Below are 26,343 nucleotides of genomic sequence, written 5' to 3' on the forward strand. Positions count from 1 at the left end.
ATGAATAAGAAATTAATTAAAGATTTGCGTGCTAAGGGGGGGGGGGAGGGGGTTGAACCCCTAAACCCCCCCCCCCCCCCTGGCTACGCCCCTGCTTCAGGGCTAGCATCAGCCAAGGCACTGGGTTGGAGATTAAATATTCATGTTATTAGTTTCGGGGGTGTTTTTATAGAATTCTACGTAAAATTTCATGCCGAATACAGAAGTTTGGTTTGCTTACAATATTTATTAACACTAGGAAATGTGTTAGATTTACGCATATCTACGTAGATATATAAAATGGTATAGGCCTATCTCTTGATCTGAAGGCATTATCATGTGGTACATGATACTTGCTGTTTTAATTAATATTTACATCGAAAAATTCTGGACATTACTAACATTTGTGATGTAACAATGAATTATGATTGTAAAATGTATACGAACGAAATAATTAATTTTATACAAGTGTTTTATATTAATATTGAATACTATTTATTTAATTTAAGTTACAATAAATTTCAAAAAAGTTCGTGTCTTAAATTTAAAAAAAGTATAACTTCTAACAAGCGTACACAAGTACACACACTTTAAAAATGTAAAAAAATAATAGTTTCATAACCAAAAGCTATAAAACCAAGTATCTCAAGCGCAAGCGGTTGGAGTTACCACGGCACGCAAGGTACACATCATTTCCCGCAGTTATCTGAATGATAAGGCGTAGCCCTTAACTGTGATAACTGTACTTATCACAACTCGTTGCAGAATTTTTTTAAAACCAATTGTCATCTGTTTGAATGATTGTTTCCGTAGTTCCAGGTATAGAACAAGGAGCGATCTTATAGAATTATAGTTAGTTTGATGGCGCGGCCGTCCATAGAGGACAATGAGGGCAGTGAGAGACAGCAGAGAGGACATTTGTGGCCTCTCGGTCACTAGCAATTTAATTAAATCAAATTTGGCCTTGTTAAAGTTGGAAAATTTGAATAGTTGTTTATTAACTCTATTTAGAGATTTTAAGCAATGGTTGTCGTGTCTAATTATATTTTTGACGTGACGTCTAATAAATCGATGAACCCCGGTTGCACGCACGAAAGTGTCCCGTTACGCTGTGTCACGTTACGCTCATCGTACGCTTGCGCCGCATCTATCTCTCTTCCACTCGAGTGGAACAACCATCGATTTGACTTTTTCGAGGCACATTAAACTTGAAACACTCCCATTCGTTTCCTACTTTTCCTATCATCTTCCTATCCTTAAAAAGAATAACACAGATTGGAAGAAGTTAAATAGCAAAACATATATACAAGTTATAGTTAAAATAATCTGTTCGTTTTATAGTAATAAACATATTTGAATTAATGAGTGCAAATAAAAGTAAATTTATCAATTAAACTGTAGATTTCATTTCACTCCTTCTTTGTATCCATACAAAATAGTGATAATTCAATAAAAATTATTCAATTTTATTAATAAAAGTATGCAATAATTTCACCAATAATTTGTTATGACGTCACGTTAAACTATCGTCCGTAAACCGACTTTACAGACAACCAATTTTTAAATATAATTTTTGCATTTAATAGTTATACCTTATACCGTAGGTACAATTGCTCTGGATTTGGGTAATAATACTGTTGCATTGGGTGACCGCTGGGAGCGCGACGGGAGACAGTGACGTCACGCAGAGCTCTCGTCATGGCTACCGGGAGTGGGAGCGAAGGCTTGTCTGCACGTCTAGCGTACAACTGTGCTGACTGCACCTGCCTGTTGGTGTACACCACGTCCACATGTACTAAGGTTACACGTCGGCCCTAGCAGTTCAATTGGGGCCCCCAGCGAATAAACTTTACCAGAAACCAGTGTTTGACAGGCTTATCAACTTTGAATTGACTGCTTCTTGGTGCAATGATTTTACCAGAGCCCCCCCCCCCCCCCTCCTTTTCAAGGTAATAGTTTAAAGTGTGAAGCAAGCACATCTTAAACCACCGTCTCTGCCGCAACGACTATTAAAGTGAGACGTTTATTCAACATTTTAAACGACTGCATTTAAACTGGCTTTTACTCGAATTGTAATGGTTGCAAAGGCGTGTTACGCTGCAAGGTAGTGACTTATCACGTTGGCACCAATCCGACCGTCCTACAACTACGTGACGCTATAACGGACCCTGATCGACGATTGGCGTACAAGGCAAATATCAGCGAGCCAAATTTGAGGGCTTGCGAAGTCAACTTCGGGTTTGAGAAGCTACGCTAACAAGATTTGGCAATTTCACCTTCAATACTTCTTGGTGTTTTTGGTCATCCCAGCTAACGGTACCGGACTCGAAAGACATTAAGACACATTTGTTTTTAAATTTAAGTATATTGCGCGGAACAAGTTCAAGGCACTTTAAAACATGCCCGAATATTTATATTTGATTTATTTTGGGGATTTTAAAGTCACTATTAAATATATTTAATATTGGAATTTTCAAAGTATTAAGGCCGTTGCTTATACTAGCAGCCAGTAATATTTCGAAATGTATGAATTTTTTTAAGGTGTGTGTATTTTTCGTGATGGAAATAGTATTATCATTCCATTTGAAATTATTGCAGCCATAACACAAACCAACCTGCTATTTTTACCTCTTCTTTCATTCTATTTGCTCGACATCACAGATTCTGGCGGGGTTTGGATAGCAGGTATCGCCCAGAGAGTATCATGGACGCAAGACCTCCTAGAGTGTGGTGAGACGGGAGCCTGGCACAGCGAGGGCAGACAGGGCAGACCAACAGGCGACAGACACCTCGCACGGCCGTCGGGCTCGTCAGAGGCTTCCAGCAGCTGGTTACACAACTACAAGTGACGACGTAACCGGGCGATAACAAGCTCGCGCCCGTGAGTCGTCGCTGACAACACAAGGTCGCCGACAGGCGCGACTAAGAGCGCTGGGGTGGTTCGTGGGCCAGACAGCTGCCTGCCGGGGTGATGAGACGTGCGTGCCCTTGGAAGCAGAGGTCCCCCCCCCCCCCAATCTAACTATTATTATTATTAATAGCTGCAATTGGGTACAGAAGTGCCCGGTGGCAAGCATTCTCCCTACTTTCCCCTCACTCTCCTTCTGAACTGATCCACACTCCCAGCCGACACACACTCCTCCGTCCTCCAGCCTATTTCATTCCCCTACCATCCTTACGACCATCGCATTTTTACCCCTTTCTGTTCTCCTCCTCTCTTTGAAGACCTTCCTAGTATTTTCCTTCCTTCTTCTAGGCATTCCCATTTTGACTCGTCTCCCCAGCTCTCCCCATCCTTCCACTCCACTCAGCACCTGGTAGATCTTGACCAGTCTCTCCTTCTGTCTTGTGTCCTTTAAGCTCTCCCATCTCAATCCTATCATCATATCTGTGGGACTGCACTCCCCCTTTCCTTCTCTGTCCATTCTCCTCCACTTGCCCTTCACCCATCTAGCTGCTCTCCTCTGCACCCCCTCCAGCTCCCTCTCAAGTAAGTATATTTGTTTGTGAGAGGTCTGGGTTAGGAAAGACTTGAAGTGCGTCTCAGGCCGAAGACTATACGCCTAATCATGCTGGGTGTCAGTCATGCAGAAAGGAAGCATTCGCCATGTGCTTTGTTTGGGGATTGGCCACCCATGACAGCGATTGATGCCATGACTAACTCTTAGATTATAACCAGTTAAAGTTGGGCTCCCGGTAAAACCTGCATATAAACGGAGAAAACCCCGGACTCACTCACGCGAGGGTAAATAGCGCGAGCACTAAGCAGGGCGGGTTCAGTACAGGTCCTGGAAGAAGAGTTAGTCAGGGACAGAAAGTTTCAACCATGCCCGGGGCGGGAGCTTGGGCCTTGCGGTCCGCACAGGTGTTTGTGCGCGTCCGGGTTGGTACCCCTGGCGGCGGGCGACTCCATTCGTCGCCCAACGGATACCAGTCAGCACGTGTCCTTGAAACTGCGTAAAGGAAGACGGTATCGAGCGCATTTAAATGTTACTTATTTTTGGTTAAATTATGACAATTAATGGCGAACTGAGGACCGCAGCGGCAGGGTGACACAGCCGCGACTTGTGAAGGGGAAGAGGGGGGGGGGAAGTCGTGAAAGCAGATGATCCCCGAGTGTTTAGGGCGGCGGTAGGCCCAGTTCTATGAGGAGTCCGACATTTCGAAGAGTAATGACCCCTAGGGCTATTCTAACGCGAAAGTCTTTATTTCTATCTCCAGTTATTTTAGTTTTGACCGATGGAGGGGGGACGGGGGTGGGGGGAGCGCTGCCCAGAGGCCGGCGGCGCCCGAGTGCCTGCAGGGCAGCCGACCACGCCCCGGTCGCGGGGACAAGGTCTACAGCTTATCTTATCCTTCCATTTCAGATCTGAGTGTCCATTGTAATGGAGCATTTACTCTCTCTTTTTTAATGCACAACTTCTGCCATCAGCAGTGGCGTAGCCAGGATTTGTGTATGGGGGGTGTTAAGAAGCATGCCTCCCCCCCCCCCCCCTCCCCGTATTAGAGCGGGGTGGTCCGGGGGGTCCTCCCCCGGTAAAATTTGGATTTTAAGGTGTAAAATAGTGATATTTTAGCAGTTTTCGGTACTTAAATTTAAATATTGTAATGATAAAATTTTTATTAATTTTTAATATGAAATTTTTTTGAGTGATGAATAAGAAATTTAATTAAAGATTTCTTGCTAATGGGGGGGGGGGGGGGTGTTGAACCCCTAAAACCCCCCCCCCCCCCCCCCCCCCCCCCCTGGCTACGCCACTGGCCATCAGCACTGCCTGTCCTTGTTTCGGTATTTCCAGAATGCGCCAAAGAGCACGACAGTTGCAGACACAACTTACAATGTAAAGAAGAATAAAAAAATTATTTAAAATAATCTGAAACATTTTATTTTGTAAAGGGATTTTCGGCATTTGAATTTTTTTGCTACATATTTCATTTGTTGCATTTCCATCAAGAGCATCATACTATGTTTATTTAATTCTTATTTAAAAGGAGACGAAACTGAAAAACGCAATTTTGATTTCAACCATTTTTCTGGGCTAAAACGTTTATCATCATTTTATATTTAAAAATTTTTGCTCTGTTCCAGCACAACACACAATTTCATAAAATGTCTCGTTATTGATAGTGACCGACTTCAAGTAGTTTATACAGTGAAATAATATTAGTGTTTAGCGTTGAATTATTTTCAGAACGACTACTTGTGATAACTCTTGTCATTATGGTATTGGAAACAAATGTGTAAACTTGCGATAATTGGCGGTGGTACTGTAATGTTGGCACACCGGGCGGTACGACTGTGGCAGTAGTGGGCGCTATGCACTCGAGTCTGGGAGGGGAAGCCTTCATTTCACAGACGAGGGAGCCACACCCGAAGTTACCCGAAGGTTCCCGAAGTTCACATTATTTCACAGTATCTTTAAAGTAGCTATCCTAACCAAATCAACGGTCAACAATGTTTTAAAGTATTTATAATGTAGCTATCATAACCAAATCAACCGTCCACAATGTGTCAAAGTATTTATAATGTAGCTAACCTAACCTAATTGACCATTAGTATCGACACCACCATATTTATCTACAATGAACCAAAAAAAAAAAAAAACATAAGATGCACAATTGGACGTTTGGCTTTCTCTTCTGTGAAAAGAAGGCTTCCCGTCTGGGAGTGGGACGCCCTTCTGCTCGCCGAGATGTCGACCCGCGAAGTGTGCCCCCCCCCCCTCCTCCTCCCTTCCTGAGACCGTCCATCAAGGATCACAAATATAGTACATGCGCAGTGCAAACTAATGACCCTGTACCTATACAAGACCTACAAGGCGGATATCGTCACTGCACTATAACAACCTTTTTAAGGAGCCCGCCTGGACAGGAGTGAATCTGTGTCGGTGAGGCGGGGGTGATAAGAGCGACGCTCGCGGGTATTTCTAGCGCGGTATCGCCTCTAAGCGCAAGGCTCTGAACTGGTCTTATCGTCGTCCATTGAACAACTAAGCAATTAGAGCGGTGAACGTTAAATTATATGGCGGAGAAACGAAGATGGCGTAACGCAAATTCCTTAAATTCTTTCAAGAATCTGTAACCGGTTTTTTTTATGCCCAAAAAATTACTCTGAAAACAAAACTTTTGGCCATTTTAAGTTTGAAAACTTAATCCGGAAACCAAACTACATATCTGCCCTCAGCGAATTCTTAAATGCTTTTCGTAAACAGACCCCTCTGGGATATCTTGAGTAGTTTTGAAATCGCGTTGTTTTTCCTGGTAGACAAACAGAGGTTGGACACGAGAAAGCTCACACGTGGACAATATCAATTTGAGGGCAGTTGGTAACTATCTGCTCTGGCAAGAGCACCAAGAAGCAAAGGTACACACATGGAGGGGCAGGCAGGTGCTAACGGACGGGGTGTGGCGTGGCTGGCACGGCAGTCAGCTGTTAGCGCCTCGCGCGGTGACTTGTTGCCGAGGAGACCACCATCACCTGCACGACCGACCTGCATGGGTCGTTACCACAACGCCGAACGTACAACAACCCGAACGTACAACAACGCCGAATACCATTACGCCGAATGCCAAATTGACCGCAACGCCGACAGCTAGAAAACTGCTGTGTACCACAACGCCGAAATACAGTAACGCCGAAAAATGTTTCTGCGGGGAGGGGGGGGGGGGGGAGGGGGGTCACAGGAGCAAAATGAAAAACTGAATGAATTTGTGTGCTAACCTAACCTTTGTGGCAGTCCTGCAATGACATTTTTCGGGGTTAATGTATTTCGGCGTTGTGGTATTTCGGCGTTGTGGTAATTCGGCGTTGTGGTAATTCGGCGTTGTGGTACACAACAGTTTTCTAGCTGTCGGCGTTGTAGTCAATTTGGCATTCGACCTGTAAGTTCGGCGTTGTGGTGCGTCCCCGACCTGCATTACCACCTCAACAACCCGAGACACTGAAGTAGCTTGGCTTCTGGGTTGTAGCCGCGTCCTTGGCGAATAACTCACCGACGTTTCGGTCGACATTGCAGTCGACATCACCAGAGAGTAGGTAACTAACTGCTCCTTGATGATAGCGACTGCAATGTCGACCGAAACGTCGGTGAATTATTCGCCAAGGACGCGGCTACGAACCAGAAATCCAAGCTACTTCAGACAATGGCCGTGAAAGCCTGCGAACATTAAACCTGAGACTTTTTTTTTTTTGCCACGTCACGCCGCCTATGGTAGCTCCAATCAGTGTATGTTTCACATGATGGATTCACTGACATTATACATACGAGTAAACGTGGAATAGTGCGTTACCGTAATGCATTAGTAAAGATGCCAACTTCCTTTAGCTAAAATCATTTTATTTACAGGTATAAAAGGTTTGAAGCCAACCTGCTACAAACTGTTTTTTCACTCGAAAATAGTTTTGTGTACGTGACCATAGATACGAGGCCAGTTTTACATGAAGGATGCTCAGAACCAGTGAATGCAGGCAATACAAATGGTTGAAGTACCATGGCACATCACATTATCTCGTAGCCTACATATCCAGAATGGCCTACAAGTAGATTAAGGTGGTGTCTATTGTCAATTTTCTGCTGCCACATTTTACTTTCCAGCCGGATAGCACCTGATTGGGTCACTGAAATTATGTAATGTTATTGGTTCCTCATCCTACGTGGAGTGTCAATGAAAATGTAGTTTAAGTGCATAATGGTACACATTCCAGCCTCTCTCTCTAAACAATAATGTGAATTTGGCAGGTCTTAACCAATAAGGATATGGCTACGGCTATAAGGCCTCTGTCCATTTAGTGTATAGCTCTGTTGAAAAGAACCACATTTGTTTAAGAAAACATTTACTAATGATAAAAACATTTCAAATAATGCTTACAGGAGATAATTTTAATCTCTAATCAACCAATTACAAGTACTTTTTGGGACTCTTCAAATCACATGAAGAAATTTTCTACAGACAACTGAATGAAAAATGACACAGCAATAAAACAAACCTACTTCAAACAAATTACTCCGTAGATACAAGGTACACAATAGAAGCGTAAATGACTAAATGCACACAGACTGGAAGCAGAGATACTCAAAATTTGATGAAGCTCTAGAAAACCTCAAATAGAACTCAATATAACAAAGAGGACATAAAAAGGCCCTGTCTCTATCAATAAATGCTTTAACTATGATGGTACGCTCCTACTTCTCAGATAAAATTCCAGAAAACTTATTACGCCATTTTATAAAACAAACTCAGAAGAGAATTTTTAGTTGTAAGAGTAAAAGATTGCATAATGTATGCTTATTACGAAAAACATTTAATAATGCACTGTGGGCAGATGAGTAGTTGTGTATTCCTTTTTTTAAAAACTGTATTTTTGGGAGAAAGAAAATGGCTAAAACGTGTGTTTTCAGAATAATAACTATAAAAACTATAAAAACTAAGTCTTGAAAGCATTCAACCAAATTACATTACGTTCATTTATCCACCATGCAATGTTATGGTAACCACTCAAGGTTCATAGTTATCCTATGGACGACGAGAAAACTGTGCGCCAGTTCAGAGCGTTGCACTCAGAGGAGATACAGCGAGCGTCGCACTTATCATCCTGCCTCACCGACACTAGGCGGGTCCTATAACAAGTACTGAAGAGTTCAGAAAGTTAGAGTGTGGAGCACTAGAAAAGAGAGAGAAAGCAACGAATCATCCTGGAAGTATGCAGCAAGCCATTTTGCTAAGTACAGCAGGTTGCCTCCACACCAGGTGCTTGCTACAGGATGCACAACCAAAAGGATTTGTTAAAAGAAAAGTAAAATATTAGATGAGACCTACACTGCAAACCATCATAGGATATCATTCCAGCATTTGACATGTTGCTGCTCTTGGGGCAGACGGAGGGAAGAGTGCAAACCCCACGTCTCTGTGGTTGCCAGGAAGGAAGACCAACCACTCCCCATGTGCCTCAGGAAAGTGAAACACAAACTAACAAAAGCAACACGGCCAGTATCGACCCCCAAACCGCATTATTACTATGTTTGCAAACTTACAGTACAGTCTAGACTTACCACTCATGAAAAAATTAAATTTTCTAAAACAAAAATTAGATGGGTTGTAAAGTGAACTTTAAGTTTCACATCATGTACGACAAAAATTATGACACAACTTAATATTTGAAACGTAAATGTTTCAATAATATGTAGTAGTGTGTAAAACTATAATGTGTTCTTTAAGATAGTAACTAAATCGATTTTTAAACAACTAATTCTGGGAATTGACACACCAAGTTTAAGTATACTCAAATTTGTGCCATGAAATAATAAAATGAAAAATGATCTCAAATAGATCAAAACTGAATTTAATGATTTTCACAATATTGATCATATAATATGAACAACATACATTACATCAATGGTCAAGCCTAATTCACCAACAGAAAATATGAACAAAATATGTTTTGGTACAAATGAAGCCAAGTTGGTTACTAAGGATCCTAACCATTGATCAATTCTATCAGTTAAAGAAAACAAATTAAATCAGATAATCCTTCAAAATGTTAGATTCAAAATAATAAATTAGCATGAAATTAAATTCACTACTATATACTTCAATTCTCACATCAAAATATTGATAATGAAAATTTATGCTTAGCTTCAAACTGTTTTCTTTAAATAAATGCATAGTTACAAATTATTTTGTATCACTTCCTTAAAAATCACAGATTTAAAACATGTATTCAATTAATCAAAACAAACAAAACTAAACCTTGCAAATAAACAAATATAAAGCACACAAAAGTTCAAAATTCCTAAAGAAAAAAAACATTACTATATAAACTTTCATAATTGTTTTGGAATTGTTGGAAATTAATATTTAACAGGGTATTGTAACAAATCGCAAAATTAAGATTCTATGTTAAAAGTTTTGTTATTGTAATATGAATGATAGCGTATTGTTGGACAAAGTTTGAAAATTTAAAACTGAACAGAACCAAACGACTGAGTTGGCTTATGTTCGAAAATCCAACAATTTGTTTGTAAAATAATAATTTTAAAATTACCTTATATTTATGCTAAATTACTTGTGACATAGTGTAAATTTATTATGAGGTCAGACTCATGATAAACTGACAAACTATAAAGTATTATACTTAGGTTGTCCTTTGCTACACCTCGGGCATGCTTGTGTCTGTCATCTGTGATATTTAAGTTAATACATAAAAATTATTAAATGACTGCTGAAACAGAACTTAACCCTGCAACGTAAACCAAAAAGATTACAATAAAGTATTATAGTAATTAGTGACTGACATATTATTCAGACAGCAGAACATGCACGCACCCACACACAATCATTGGCGAGAGGTTTGAAAAGAAAAGAAGGGCAGGCGTGGAGTATGGTGGGTCGCTTCAGGCTCCATGAGGACCCAACCCCGGACAATGTTAAGAAAAATAATTCACTTGAACAAAAAATGCTCAAACTGTAAGTACAGTTAATGTTCCCCATGGTTTATTACCAGAAGGCTAAGCTGGTGCCATCAATTGGATAAATTGGTTTTACCGTTGTGGATAACTTGCGTACACCGATCAAAATGATTACATACATATGTTTTAGCATTGCTAAAACTATACAAAATTATGCTTTTAAGTTGTAAAAAATGCTATTAAGTTTCCCAAAGGTTGATAGAGAAAACTTATCACAATCCTTTAAGTAACAAAGAAATTTTCATGGGTTTGTTTCGGTTCGAATACCAACATTTTTCCTTGAGGCTTGAGGATGGTTCAGTTTGCAGCTAGGATCTTCTCAGTTTTAAAGAATAAAATAATTTATTGTAGGTGATCTTGATTGAATGTGAACCTTCCGTAGTTTTGTGTCTGAACTGCACACAGAACTTTCAGCACATATTTTCTGATGTGCCACACTAGTTGAGTTACTTTTGGCTTGCTACCAGCAGGATTACAGGTTCTTTTGAAGCTTGTCAATTTATATTTGCCATACATACTCACCACCACGACGACACGACAAACTTACCTTCTGACAGTGAGGAATGTGTGGATCTCCAGATGCCTCAATTGAAATGTGCTTGTGGGTATTAAACATGCATTTTATCTTCCAACATTAATTTTTACAAAAAAATATGCAACCCAGTTTATATTCAGTTCCAGTTTAAAAAGTTTAATACTACTTGTATGGCAAAGTGTTCTTTGTCCATCATTATAGAAGGAATTAAATAAATTAATGAAGGATATCACCAGTTTGATTATGATGATGTGGACTCCTTACACAGTTACGTGGCTCTAGATCATCAATTTGAATTCAATCACATAAATCTTCAAATAACAGTTGCTGAATCAGTCCAATGCTCATTTATTGGCATAACCACTAGAATATTATATTATAGTTATCAAACTAAATGGGCGCGCATTCAGTGAACTAATTAGACTGCCGAAAATATGTCATGGCTTCTCCAAGAACTTTAAAAACTCCTGACATTAATGTTTGCAATTTTTTTTTTTACAAAAAATGTTCAGTTCTCAATTTTGGTGCAAAGCATATTAAATTATAATGGAAAAGCATAAAACAAATCTGCTCAAATAAGTTTTGAGCTCTGATTAAATGAAATGCAGCCTAACACAGCACCAATTTGTCAAACCAACATCAGTAAAAGTATTGTGGATAACAGCTCAACATAGCATTATGCTCATTTCTAGTTGGTGCACACATAGCTAAAATTCTTGACAAGTGAAAACAAACAGTAAATAGGTATGTATGTGCTACGGATACAGAAAAATTACTCTCAATTGCACAAAAATAACCACATTTGAATTTTGTTACACAGTTTTGAACTTAAATACATCAATCATCAAAAGCTTACAAGAGTTTTAACATTAATTTATTGATCATCCAACAGATGAGATGATATAAGCAATTTTATTCTTACATTCTGCTATCGCATGGCGTGTCTATCAAACATTAGAATATACACCAACTATTGATCTTTTTGTTAGGTATGAAGCACCAGGGGCGTAGCCAGGGGGAGGGTTTTAGGGGTTCAAACCCCCCCCCGAAATATTCAAAATATCTCATTAATATATACTGAAATATTAACACTTGTTCCACGGTAATTGCTCACTATTACAACAATGTTTTGAACATGCCGCGCTGCCGCCGCACGCCGCCGATTATCCAATGACACTGCCCGCATCATCGTATTCGTTTGGTAACCTTAGACTTGATTTCGTGTTGTAACCCGCGCCGCGCATGCATCCGTTGCGTGCAATCAGCTCGGCTATCGCCAGTCTCCACCGATCCCTTGCCACCGATCACTGAATCTGTGTACCGTGTACTGTGAAGTGTGGACAATTGGACATAGTTATTTGTGTGATCATTGCTCTGGCTGTGATTTCACGTCGAGTAACTTAAGTGGCCACTGGCCATATTACAGGAGTAAGTAAATTGTAATCTTCTTTACTTACTATAAAATTAATTCGCTTCCCGCTTTTGTCTGGTTGTCTCTATAGCTGTTAGTTTGCAACTCTGTACGCCTAGATCTTCTAAACTACTCAACTTATGTTAAGGCTGTAAGGGTATATTATCGTAATATACATATACACCTTTAGAGAAATTCGAAACTTCATTCGGTGAACAGTTCCAGTCGCCGAGAAGCCATCGTGGATTAGAAAGTTGTTTTGTTTACATCAAATTTTTATTTTTTTTTTGTTTGCTGATTTCGCTTAGAAAACTTTGCTAATTCTATTTTAATATTAATTATATAAGAGTAAAATTACGTTTTTTATAACCTTGTGTTTTGTAAAACTATGAATCAGTAACGGCTTTGTTTGGAGTTTCGGGCTCGCTGCATGTGACTGGTCCTCGTCGCGGCGGGCGGCATTTCAAATGTTTGAATAAAGCTGGAATCACAATACCACGACGGCTCCGACACGACAGGTCCGACAAGCTCAATAGCCAATGAAATGCAATGTCACCGTGACGTCACTCCGTCAGAAAACGCACCCCGACGGCCCGCAACGAATAGATTTTATTTCTAATTCCGTCGTGTCGTACGGCCCGACAGAAAACAAAACGGCAACGGAAAGGAAACAGTACGGAACTAAATTTCAAAAATATTTACCTACTTCGTAATTTTGTTTAACATGCGAGTGAGTTTTATATCTTGCCTTCATCTGTTTGTACAAATTTAATCGTGTTTATGGTTAAAGTTGTTATTGTAGATTGGTGAAGTTTGAATTTAATAATGAATGAGTTTAGCGAATAACTAAATATTAATAAAGTTAAGGCTGAATCTATTTTGTAAGGCATTAGGTTGAAAAACTGCCATAATTATCCTAACAAATAGCGAGAAAAAAGCATGGGCTGTAATAGCATCATCTGTTTCTCTTTCAATTATTTTTTTAAACGTCAGATATACTTTATTTTATGAAAATAATTTGTTTGGAACGATTTGCCGACAGCCAAATCAGAAATCGTCGGGTTGAATATTGTCGTGGCATTGTGACCCTAGGCTATTAAATCTGTCGTGCTGCAATGCTGTACGACGGTTTGTCGGGCCTGTCGTGTCGGACCCGTCGTGGCATTGTGATTCCAGCTTAATAGTGCCGCGGCCCATGGCATGCTGAGACTTTAAAACATCAAAAAGTTTTGATTTGTTCCTTTGAAACTTTTAGCGTCTCCCGCATTAGGGGAAGCTTAATTTTGAACAAATAATATGTGAAAAGTGGTTTGTTATGCCAAAATACAGTAAAACAGTGCGGGTTAAGTGAAATTTGGCTGCACAAATTAATGCAAGAAATTTCATGATTCGGTGACGTAAATATTTGTAAGCTATATTTGGCCGTATTATACATGCATATTATAGTAGAGAAAATTCTAGAAAGATTTGTAATGATGTCGTAAAAAAAGTTTCTTTTTTTTCCATATTGAATGTTAATTAATAGTATACATAGCAAATGCAATGTTCTTTAATGTTATTTCTGACGTGATAATGTCTTATACCTCGATGAACGCTGGCTGCACGAACGAAAAAGTGTCCCATTCCGTTTGAGCCGAGTGTTTCCATTGTCGTGGTTTACATTGTTTATTACAAAAATAAAAAAACCTTAAAATTAACGAGTGCGAATAAATGTTACATTTATCGAAAAAAATGTAATTTACAACTTACTCCTTCTTTGTATTATACAAAATAATGATAATTCAGTGATATAATAATTCAATTCAGTTCATAAAAGTATGCAATTTTTCATCAATGTTTTCTTATGACATTATCACGTAAAATTACCGTCCATAAACTGACATTACAGACAACCATTTAATTGGGTAATAATTTATATATTTTTTTACTATTATGATTACACATGAATGGATGAGAGACATCACTTTATTTTATTTTCCTCCCTAAAGACGACTCGCGCGGTTAGCACATAGCACTGTTGCTGTAATGTACTTAATGAATAATTTCAGTTACATTAATTTTAATATTAACTCTTATTATTTAGTTGTAATTTTTATTTTTCTTTCTAGGTACGAGTTTCATGTTGTCGAGAAATGGAGGGAAAAAAAAGAAAAGGCGATAAGTTTAAGGGTATGGACTACTGGAAAAAGTGGTGTGGTCAAGCGGTTTCCAGTAAGGAAACACATTTGGCTACTGAAACTACAACAAGCTTGCGCGCTGCTGGTAATGAGACTGTGGTGGCAAGTGAGCCTTCGACCTCAGTTACAGAATCGAACGACAAAGTCGAGTCAGTGGCACCTGTGACCTCAGTTACAGTATCTAACGACGAATTCGAGTCAGTGGTGCCTGCAGCCTGTTTAATGGGTACGACCAACCAGCCTACGTTTATTCAGGAACCGACCAGCTTGCCTGTTTCATCATCATCTCATCCTGTAGCTAAACTGGACGTTGGTTTTTATTCGAATCAAGATGAAATGGTGAATGAATATATAAAAGTCCAAATTTTAAAAGTCCCTTGGACCCCACCCAAAGATTATAAGTTTCCCATTTCCACAAAACGAAATTTGCGCTTTCAACTTAAATGGATAGAGAGATTCCCCTGGTTGTCATATTCTGAATATAAAAGTGGAGCATTCTGCAGAATTTGTGTTGTAATGGGACGTTCACTTGAAGGTAAAGGCAGCCATCAGCGAATTGGCCAGCTTGTAACCGAGCCATTCTGCAAGTGGAAAAATGCATTAGAAATATTTGAAACTCATGCAAAAACAGGATATCACAAGAGAAATTTGGAACTTGCAGAAAACTTTCTTAAAGTAACATCTTTGCAGGCTTTTTCAGTCAGTGAGCAGTTGTCTTCTGAGAGAAAGAGGCAGCAAGAAGAAAACCGAAAGAAATTAATCCCTATCGTAAAAGGAATAATTTTTTGCGGTAAACAAGGCATCCCATTAAGAGGTAAAATAGATTCTGGGCGGATTGTACCAGAGCCTGATCAACCACTGCAGAATGATGGTAATTTTCGGGCACTGTTGCGGTACGGAGCTGAGTCTGGGGATAAAGATCTTTCTGAGCATTTGGCCACTTCTCAGAAGAATGCTCTTTACACAAGCCCTCAGATCCAAAATGAAATAATAGACATTTGTGGTGAAATAATTCAACATAAGATAATCGAAGAAGTAAAGAAAGCCCGATTATTTGCTATTCTCGCTGACGAAACTACTGACATCTCGCGTGTGGAGCAAGTCTCGCTGTGTTTGCGATATGTTGATTTGAAGGATGTTGAACATCATAAAGTTAAGGAGATGTTTCTCGAGTACATTCCTACTGTTGATGTCACAGGATCCGGCCTAGCAAATCTAATTATTACAGCTCTGAAAAAGCATGGGCTTGAGTGTTCTCATGTGGTTGGTCAAGGTTACGATGGGGCTGCAGCTATGAGTGGGTATTTGCACGGGGCCCAAGCTTATGTTCGTCGAGAATGTGCTCTTGCTCTTTATGTACACTGTAGTGCACACTCTCTCAACCTTGCAATTGCTGACTCATGTTCACAAGCAGATATCCGAAATTGTGTTGGGATTGTACAGTCTGTCGGTTCGTATTTCAGACATTCCGCTCAACGCACTGCTGTTTTGAAAGACAAAATTCGAGAGTTGTTACCCGCCGATCACCAAAAAAGCCTGCTTGTAATGTGCGAAACACGGTGGGTCAACAAGCATGAAGCTGTCATGAGATTCAAAGAAATTTATCCAGCGATTGTCAATGCTCTCGAAGAACTCCAATCTAGCCATAATAAGGAAACATCACAACAAGCCGTCCAAATGCTTAACACACTTCGATCTTCGAATTTTGTGATGTCCTTAGTGATTCTTGAGAAAGTCATGAGCTATACATTGTCGTTATCCAAACAGCTGCAAACAGCTAACACCGACCTGATTACAGCATTCAGCCATGTGGATGATGTTATTAATACCTTGCAACTTCTGAGGAATAAAGTTGATGACGAGTATCCTCATATTTTTGAAGAAGCAAAGGTTTTGCTCGAAGAAAATGGCGGTATACTGCAGATGCCACGCATAGTCGGAAGGCAGTTGAACCGCTCAAACATTCCTGCGTCTGATACATGCTCGCATTACAAAATAAATTTCTTCATCCCATTCCTTGACCATACCATTCAACAATTGAACGAAAGGTTTACGAAGCACCGTAAAGTAGTGACTGCACTTTCTGGTATCTTGCCATCAAATTTCGCAGCCAGTTCTGAAATTGAAGAGGCAGTTTGTATGTACTCTTCAGTGCTTCCCGAAAGAAGTACATCTGTAGTCAAAGCAGAACTAGATGTGTGGAAAGCAGTGATGACAAACACCTCCCCTACTCCAAAATCTGCTTTGGAATGCCTAGATAAGTGCGATCAAAAACTATATCCAAATGTTTACACATTGCTACAAATTTTGGCTACCATACCTGTTTCCACTGCTACCCCAGAAAGGACGTTTTCAAGCCTAAGGAGACTGAAAAACTACTTACGCAACACAACCAGTGAAAACAGACTGAACGGTTTGGCTCTTATGAATATACACTATGGGGCAGAAATAGATGCGGATGAAGTAGTGGACATATTCAAAATGAAAAACAGAAGAATAATTCTATAAGTGTAATTGTGTATGCAGTATGCACTTTCTATTCACGTGTATATTAATGTTGCATTGTTTTGTCATTTTATTTTGTAAACCCCCCCCAAAACTGAAATCTGGCTACGCCCATGTGAAGCACTGATACATGAAATCCACTGTAGAAACAAGTATGATCAACATTTGTTGGGTTCTAACATACTGAGAGTGTTAAAATGATTCCTGCTTACATTTTCAGCACTGTACAGAAATAAAACGTAAGAGTGCGGATATGACTCCCAACGATATACAAATACCTAATAGTATTCTGCATCTTGAAACCTCAATCTTGACACAGAACCCTAGTGTTGATGCAACATAAGACTGTTTAAAGTAATGGTGATGGTGTGAAAGAACAACACTTAATGGAGTCACACATCAAGAAGTCTCTGAGGGAGGAGGTACGGTGAAAAATATCTTAAGTACAAACAAACTGATTTTATATATTAAAAGAAAAATAAATTGAAAAGCTTCCTACAAAAACACGAAAACAAAGTAAACATAACATACAGCTCCTCAGTGGCCAGAATGAATGGCATTTTGCATGGATCGTGAATATTCTGCAACATTTTTTTCACATTCGTTCATATTCTGCCTCCTTCGTTCGTCTTGAGCAGTTGCTTTATCAAGCCAGAAGCAGTCGGAAACAAGCTGTACACTGATCTTGAAGCACACTCTCTTTAGAAATAAGACTGCCCTGGTCAAGTTGATGGTGTTTATGTAGGTTATTGTAGCTACAAAAAATAAATAAATATATTTTTTTAATGTTTATAAACTGTTATGTTTGTTTGCTTATTATTGATTAAATATCTGAAAATAGTAAAGTGTACACATAAAACAAGGCAAATTTAAGTTTCGGACACCATGGCAAAAACAAGCATCAAAACTTGGTTTTCCGGCTTCTTTGCCTTAAACACTGTTTAGAGAACAATCTTGCTCACGTGTTTAAAAATAACTCTTCACACATGTTAGATAAAAGTCCATCTTCTGTACGTAAGTTGATTTGCAAAGACCCCAAATAAATATATGATACAGATGAAACCCGTTATAGCAGTTTTAATATTCTAGGTAATATAAATTCAAGAGTATTTACCATTTCACACTGAAAAATAAGTCACATGTGCGGTGAACTTGACGAAAACTGTTAATGGCTGTCTTCTGCACTGCCTTGGAGATGGTGTTATCGCAACTGTGCAACATGATGAGAACAGTCTCAAGATGATCTTCTTTGTCGATAATTGCACTGGCTTGAGGTGTATGTATGACTTCCAAACATAAGCTAGAACGACTTACGGAGACGCTACAACTCAAGACGCCAAAACAAATCCCCCCGAGAAACAGGCATGAGCTGCCTGACTTCATACAGGCCGCTTGAATATTAGCAGCTACGAAGTATTTAATACAATTTGAGCACACATTGGTATTAACAAAATACCTTCTTCCTGAGAGTACAAATGCACTTGTTACAAGCGAAGACACAATCCAAATGAGCTTAAGACAGCTGTGTCGGGCATAAGGAATCACAGCATAATTCAGAAAGGTTTGGTTACATTTGTACAAAAAAAAAGACAATACTAAGATTTGAGTTCATGACAGATGTATGGAAAAAAACCTTTATATAAAAAAATTTTTGTATATTCTAACATATTGAAAATGTTGAAGTCACATACTAAAGATGGATATAGACAGACAGGTCTTCTCCAACATTGGCATAATATTCATGCCAACAAAACTGTCTAAATAAGTAGACATAAACAAAAATATTTACCTTTGGTTAAGTATGGTAATACAACAATAATGTTTTGGTAAATGTAAAACAGTAAGTTTGAGACAGGATAAATGTAAATGCACTACAATAAACAGAATACTGATTTGACACTCTTTTCATTCGTACAAGTGCAATGAGAACGTATAACCTCAAGGCACCAGCTGCATCCCCATGTTTGTGACAGTTGTCTTGTACACTAACGTGGTATACAGAATATTCTCAAAAATATTTAGGTTTATAATTATGTCTAGATTAAAATTATTATTTTCCTTAACTACCTGTCTCCTAAATTACTCCGATTTCTTCACATTTACAAATAAATTTATATAGTACTGAGTTTTTATGTAATTTCGTTTATCTGGATTGGAATTTGGACATTTTACCACCTAAAGAAAATTATTATTTATTTGCATACACACTTTCAACATATTTTTCATTTAAGCTGTTCATATATATTACCAATAAAACCAAAGTAACATACTTATTTGAGGTAATAGATAATTTAGGCATACCTTTAATGATCTAGTTTTACACCCATACACCAACTATAGTTGGTGTATGTCACATTACCTGAGAGTACGAGACGAGACAAGCAGCAGGAGAAGTTAGGTGAGTGTGAATAAACATTCAGACTGTTAGTAGTGTAGTAGTTGTCTGCTGTAAACTCTTCTGTATTGGCTAGTAGGCCAGGTTAGTGTTGTGCACCAAACCATCTACTTCGCAGCTTGTGTGTACTGTCTACATCCATCAGTTAGTCTTATGGTCGAGCTCGAAAGTGTGCAACTGCTAACACTACTGACTAGGGTTAGTCTGAGCTGCGAGACTCACTGAAGTAGTTGAGCGTCTCTCGTATCTGGTCCGGGGTGAGGTCTAGGTCCGCCTCCTCCGGCTTGAGGGCGGGGCTGGGCACGAACCAGTCCTGGTTCTCGTAGCCTGCAAGCACCAGCCACACAAGCTGCAGCCCCTTCTGGCTCTGGTACACCCAGCACATTGCGCGTCACATTGCAGGGCCTGGCCGGCAACGAACTGTGAAACTGCTGCAGTTCAACAACTCTATACACCAATTCTTTATTTAAGCTGTCATTTGCCATTTGCCTTGGACAGCAAATGACATGCAGAAACCTTAAGAAGATTAAGAATTTAACAGCATGCCTGAATATTTTATCATGTATGGACTGTGGTACAATAGCTTCTCAAAACATAACAGTGGAGCAAGCAGTCCAACTGTAGTCTTCTAGCTAAGCACTTTAAATGTTAAGGTCGTCACTTTAGTCCTACAGAGGCACTGCACGTACTTGAGTGTCGCTACGACAACCAATATATGGCCCTGAGGCAACTGTTACAGTAAAGCACCTTTGAAAATGCCATACCGGTGCGACATCACACCAACCCTTGTAACATGTGGGCCCCACAAAGGTCAAGGGTGAGAGGTTGGACAACAGCCAGTGATGTTACTATTCCAAGAGCCGAGGGTTGAAGGAATTGGAAGTGTCACTACCTTAAGGCTCTGCACGGCACTGTGAACACTGCGGCAGGCACTACTTCTTGGCTTCTCGGTGAGGTCACGTCCACTACAGTTCGGCATGCCTGTTGCAGCCAGGCTCCAGGGTGAGAAACAACTGTCACAAGTAGTGACTAGCCGGAAGGCCTACGTTGCAGACTGTGGCATTCGTGAGAGTTGTGGCCGACAGCCATTGGGTTTCCTCGGTGTGCTCCTCTTCCCCACCATTGCAGTAACTTCCCTGTGTTGGAGTTCCACTTCAAGTCATCTTTCCAACTGAGTGTCACCAACAGGAAGAATAATAATGAAGAGAAAACATGCCATCAACATGTCTACAGCTTACCACTGAGAGAAAGGTGTACAAGTATGTGAAGTTCAGCAAATGTACTATTAAAATCCTTCAACAAAGAAAGTTAGCGTAATGCTATTGTAACAAACACAACTACAACTTCTTCACATACAGCTCCCTCTCGATAAGCAATTCAGTACAAAGCTAGAGTACTAATTAGTAATGAAATTGACACCAGCTTGCACAGAGAGGTAAGGTTGTGCAGGTTAGTCAAATGTAGTAATACTCTTGTTAGCCTCAAGTGAACGCAGTGCCGCAGCAAGAGCTCGCACCTGTGAATTGCGTGAGCGTGTCGGCTCGCAGGCGGTAGCGCGGGATCTGCTCCTCCAGGAGACTGATGATCTCCACTTCGGGCAGCTCCTCTCCACTGCACACCTCTGCAACAAGACACACCCGTGCGTCAGACCCTTCCCCGCGCCCGCACGCTCCCAACACGCCTTCGGACGGCACCAAGTACTCTAACTTGCAGCACTTAGTGGCTTCACAGCATTGCGCATAACTCTGGACAAGTCTTGAAGGGCATTTACCAACTAGTCACCCACTCAGTATTATTATTTATTCTGGGTGGTTGCAGGCTATAAACCTTACTGATTTAAATAAAACCACTAGTTCTGAATGATTGGGAACATATTGTTACACCCTGGCATTCTAAAAATTAAATTAATTTATAGAAAACAGAAGTCATAGGTAACATCTGAAGAAGTCAAGAAGGAAAGGAATGAGTATCGTTTAAAATGTAATACGATGTGCTCTGCTATCAGTCTTTTTATCTTTTACAGTTTATTTGAAAAATTTACAAACTTTAATAAATTTTTTTTTTACAGATTTTCCAGTGTCTAATGTTTGATCATAATTATATTTTTACAGTGACTTCAAATGTATTATGGTCAAATGTATTTCTGGCGAAATTGCATACCATATGGCATATTATACTGTTGCTTGGAATTAAGTGGGTGGCTATAAAGAATTATTCAGAGAAGTAAATAAAAAAAATGTTTTTTATTGGATTTTGATTCCTTTGTTCAAGCTAGGTAATGGAATATATTGGTGGATTTTTACATTTAATATATTCTGTAATGTGCAATGATTAATAATGTAATGAGATGACTAAACATTGCTCCGAGGTAAGTGTATAAAAGGTAATGTGAAAATAATGAATTAATATTTAACATGTAGGTATCATGCGAAAAGGTCTAGAATTGTAAAATGCAGGAGTTTTGAAAGGAGGGAAAACATATTTTGTGTTGAAATGCTTGGAAACAGTATGCTTGGAAAAAGCAATAATGGGTTATTTTGCGCAGTTCAACTCCATCATAATCCACAGCATTATGTTTTGGGGAAACTCACCAGATAGCAGATGCAAAAATAAAGAGCCGTTAAAATAATATTCAAAGGGAAACATTCTGGATATAGAAGACTCCTTTTTTTAAAAAAAACTATAAAATATTAGGCTATTTTTAGCATTTGAAACATTATAAATGACTTGAATTTTAAGCCTAAAACCCTAATTCAGATAAATTAGTCTTATCATAGCACATTATAATAAACAAAAAAAATTATAATACATGCAGCTTGCTTGTTGATTAAGAAATAAATTAGGGTTAAGTATTGATATTGTTCCATCTTTTTGGGTCATACATGGATTAGGTTGTTGTAACATATAGCTAATTTTTTTTTGCACATAAGTAGGTTAAACATTACACATGATTTACCTTACATGAATTAAATATCCCAGTTCTGTTTTGAAATATTTTATCCAGTATTTTTTGCATGTTTAAAATCAGGGTGTCCACATGCATTTGTAATTAAAGAGTTTCCCGAGAGGGAACGCGAGGTGCTTGCTTCACCTTGTCTCCAGGCATCCAGAATGGCGTTCCTGCGCTCCAGCACGTCGCTGTACCGCCGCCTGGCCCTCGGGTGCCCCGGGACCTCGCCCCAGCTCATGGCAGCCCCCAACACTGCCGCTCGCGCGACTACACGCAAATAGCCCGCCCCCCTGGCGCCGCGCCAGGCTGACTTCCTGTTCCTCTTCCTCTGCGTAAACAATGGCCCGCCCGCGACTACCCGCGGAGTTTTCCATCACCGTCTATTTCTTTCATTTCTTCACATTCTACTTCCAATAAAATATTGTCATTAATCTACCCACGCTTCCACACATAGTTAATAAATGTAATTCAGCGTTATGCACCTACATTCAAGATGAGATCCTGCTGGGGCTAGGACTAAGGATCAACCCCCCTCCCTGCTACACCCTGCTGGGTCGCTAGCAAACGAGCGCGGTCATCATCATCAGGGCCGACGGGGAACAGCCGTCATCCATCAGCAAGCCTCATCATCATCATCATTACCGGCCGGCCGGAGGGCATATAGGCCCCCGCGGAGGCGCCGGGCGCGCAGTGCGGCGGGTGTCTGCGGCGACACTGCTCTCCTGTCCGGTCACGTGAGTACACGTAGCGCCCGGCAACAGTACGCCAAAACCAGTACCCGAGCGTAAACTAGTCAAAATTGACATTAATAGAAAAATAAATATCTATTTCAGTAAATCACGGGCCGATTATAGAATTCCCCGTGTTGTGTTTTGCCACGTCGATACGTTACACGTATAGTTGTTGGCCGTGGGTGTTGTGGTCTCACCTGTGATGGTGGCGGCGTCCTGGGTGGCGGAGCGGCGCGGCTCGCCGTCCAGTCCCAGGGAGGCGGGTCTGGGCGGACCCACAGCCTCCCGGGCGGCCAGCTTGGCCCGCGCAGGCGCCTCCTCGCCCGCCTGCAACCACCCTGCCATGTACCCGCTGCACACTCCCGTGCACACTGCGACTACCTGTGTACATTTCACACATCCTGTTATACACACACCGCCCACAACCTTTATGTACCCACTGCACACTCCTGTGTACATCGCACACACCTGTATGTATGTACACACTGCACACAACCTGTGTACACTGCGACTACCTGTGTACATCGCACACACCCTGTTATGTACACATACACACTGCACACACGACCAATCGCGACATCGCGACCTGCACTTCCTTCTGGCTCGGCGTGGCGGCAGTTATGAACTCGGAGCCTGAACACAAGACTTGCTTCTTGTTAGCACGTGAAGAGCAATTTCATAAAATTACACGATAGATTACCTCTAGCTTTGAGAATATACTAAAAAAATTTTCCAACATTTGTTTTCCTTAAACTCCTTTAACATGTATTACTCGCTGATAAGATCGAAATACATGGTGGCATTTACTGCCGGCGCATTGCAAAAATTGTCCATACAAACAATGCTTATCCTCTGCTGCCAACAAGGCAAGAGCGCGCAACACAACGGACTGGTGTTAAAAATACGCCCATTCTAGATCGAGTAGCGCAGATCACTTTCCGACCGAACGCTACTCTCGAGTATCGCAACACATCGTCAGCACTCGACAGAACTGTCCGGCGTGTTGCATATTGGTTTCAACGGCCGTTTTATATCGTTTGGTTTTTTTTTAAAACTCGGATTAGTTAAAGCATTGTATAACATTTAATGAAACACCTGGCTAATGGCGACTGGCTGCCACCTCGTAAGCATTGGCGTTTGGAATTAAATCAATGTCTGACAATGAACTGAACTGTATTACTACCGTTTACGCTATTTTATGGTCTTTTTTTTTACCGAAGGCACATTTTCAAAATAAATGTTATTGCTAAAAACTAGAAATGTAGAAACAAACATGGCATGTTTATGTTTCTAACCCCCCTCTTAATGATCTTCTCGCAGCTTCTACGATGATTAAAAATACATATAACACTAAAAAAAGAAAGAGTGAAAATATATGCAACAATGATGTAATAGTTGAATTGTCATATGAATATTGATAGACCTTCAGCAAGCAATCGCTAATACGCCATTATCTAATGCGAGCTATTTGCTCATTTTATGTAAATTATTGCAGTAATCTTTCGCGACGATCAACAGCCAATAGTTTTGTAACAGTCAGTATTCAGCTACTATAGGAGCCAGTGGGCGGGGGAGAAGCCGGCAGTAAGCATGACTTCCATGGCAAAGTCAAGTCAATTCAATTACAGAGCATGGGTTTGAGTCCCAGATAACCTAGCAGTATTTTGGAGTTCTCCTCTCGGTTTAACCATTCTTTGAGGATGCAGACATGCTGTAGGAGACACATAGTTCCAGTGCGAGCGACCAGGTGTGCCAACTTTTTTTTTTAAAGTTTATAGTGACCTACAGCTCTACGACAAACAGCCAAAGGGTCAATTTGTTTCAGTGCAACCATCAATTTAAATTCGTAGGTAATCAAATATCAGCATGAATATTTCACACCCATGCCTTACCCGGGACTCGAACCCAGGACCCGTAAGCCGGTGTGCATCCGACTACGCTACGGAGGTCGGCTGGTGTGCCAACTGCTGCGGCACGCAGGCGAGGCCGAGGAAACAGTGAGCAAGCGCGACCTCGTGTTCGGGAGAATGTCGGAGCCGGAGATAACACGAGGTGACTTGCAGCTCGCTTCTGCGGCAGACAGGGCTGGTCTGGCCTGGCCTGGCCTGCTGGAGCGACTGCATTTCACAACAACCAGTCTCTATACCTATATCATATTTCTTCCAAACCATTCGAGTTTTAATATGGTTTAATATTAAGTAATGTGAAAATATAATCGATTAGAACATAATAATAACTAGTTCTATACACGTAATCAGTGACAATAACTTTGTAGAAATTCAGCACTAAATTTTATTATTATTTGGCTTATAAACTTTTAAAATAATATAAAAATACGTTAAATAGCATAATGCGGTTGAAGCTATGCAACAGGATGAATAACTTGAACACATCTGGCACATTAAACAAAACTTCAGCCATGAACGAACATGAATAGACTAACACACGAAGAGCAAGCCACTATCAGCTGACGTTAAAACGTAACGTGTTCATAACACAGTAACTCCGTGGAAGAATATTTAGCCATAAAAGAAAAGGTTGGCGAAACAATAAACTGACGACGATACAGTTGTGACAATAACAGTAAACAGACAACTCTGGCCAACAGACACTGACAATAGAGACCTTGAAACTAAAAAGATAACGTGGACTGTGACTCTTAACGACGACTGCACGGACGAACACAGCAAAGCTTTCTATGGCGACACAGTTACGACGTTTCGGGAACTGACATCTGCTCTCGCAGGGAAGCCTTCTTTTCACAGACGAGAGAGCCAAACGCCCGATCGTGCATCTTCGTTTTTTTTTTGTAAATAAATATGGCGGTGTTGATAAAAAGAAAGACCATAAACAAGGCAACGGTATTTATTTGTAATTGTTTTTAGAGGAAAATACCTAATTGAAGAAATGTACTTCGTGGATTTGTATATTTTTCATGCCGTATAAAATCTAGGAAGTCTTTGTCTTCCACAAATATTCTCGGGACGCCCCATATTCCGTGAATGTTTATTTTGGGACAACTCATGATAACTAATGGTCAATTAGGTTAGGTTAGCTACATTATAAATACTTTAAAACATTGTGGACGGTTGATTTGGTTAGGATAGCTACATATTAAAAAGTTATTTGCTAAGCAACCATAAAATGATTTTACAGTATTTTTTAATGTAGCTATACTTACCTAATATAACCAA

At 40.1% G+C, this 26,343-nt stretch overlaps 1 protein-coding gene across 3 annotated transcripts in view; it reads right to left on the minus strand.

The window, feature by feature from the left end:
• LOC134532624 (trafficking kinesin-binding protein milt) overlaps positions 1–26,343 on the minus strand; it is a 108,320-nt gene that overhangs the window by 62,177 nt on the left and 19,800 nt on the right. For all 3 annotated transcript variants that reach the window (XM_063369224.1, XM_063369223.1, XM_063369225.1), the window contains exons 2-4: positions 23,347–23,476; positions 20,985–21,089; positions 19,691–19,795 (exon numbers count right to left, since the gene is read on the minus strand). In XM_063369224.1, coding sequence (XP_063225294.1) covers positions 19,691–19,795; positions 20,985–21,089; positions 23,347–23,476 — 340 coding nt within the window. The remainder of the gene's footprint in view (positions 1–19,690; positions 19,796–20,984; positions 21,090–23,346; positions 23,477–26,343) is intronic.

Source organism: Bacillus rossius, chromosome 6 (genome assembly GCF_032445375.1).
Source record: "Bacillus rossius redtenbacheri isolate Brsri chromosome 6, Brsri_v3, whole genome shotgun sequence".
Lineage (NCBI taxonomy): Eukaryota > Metazoa > Arthropoda > Insecta > Phasmatodea > Bacillidae > Bacillus > Bacillus rossius.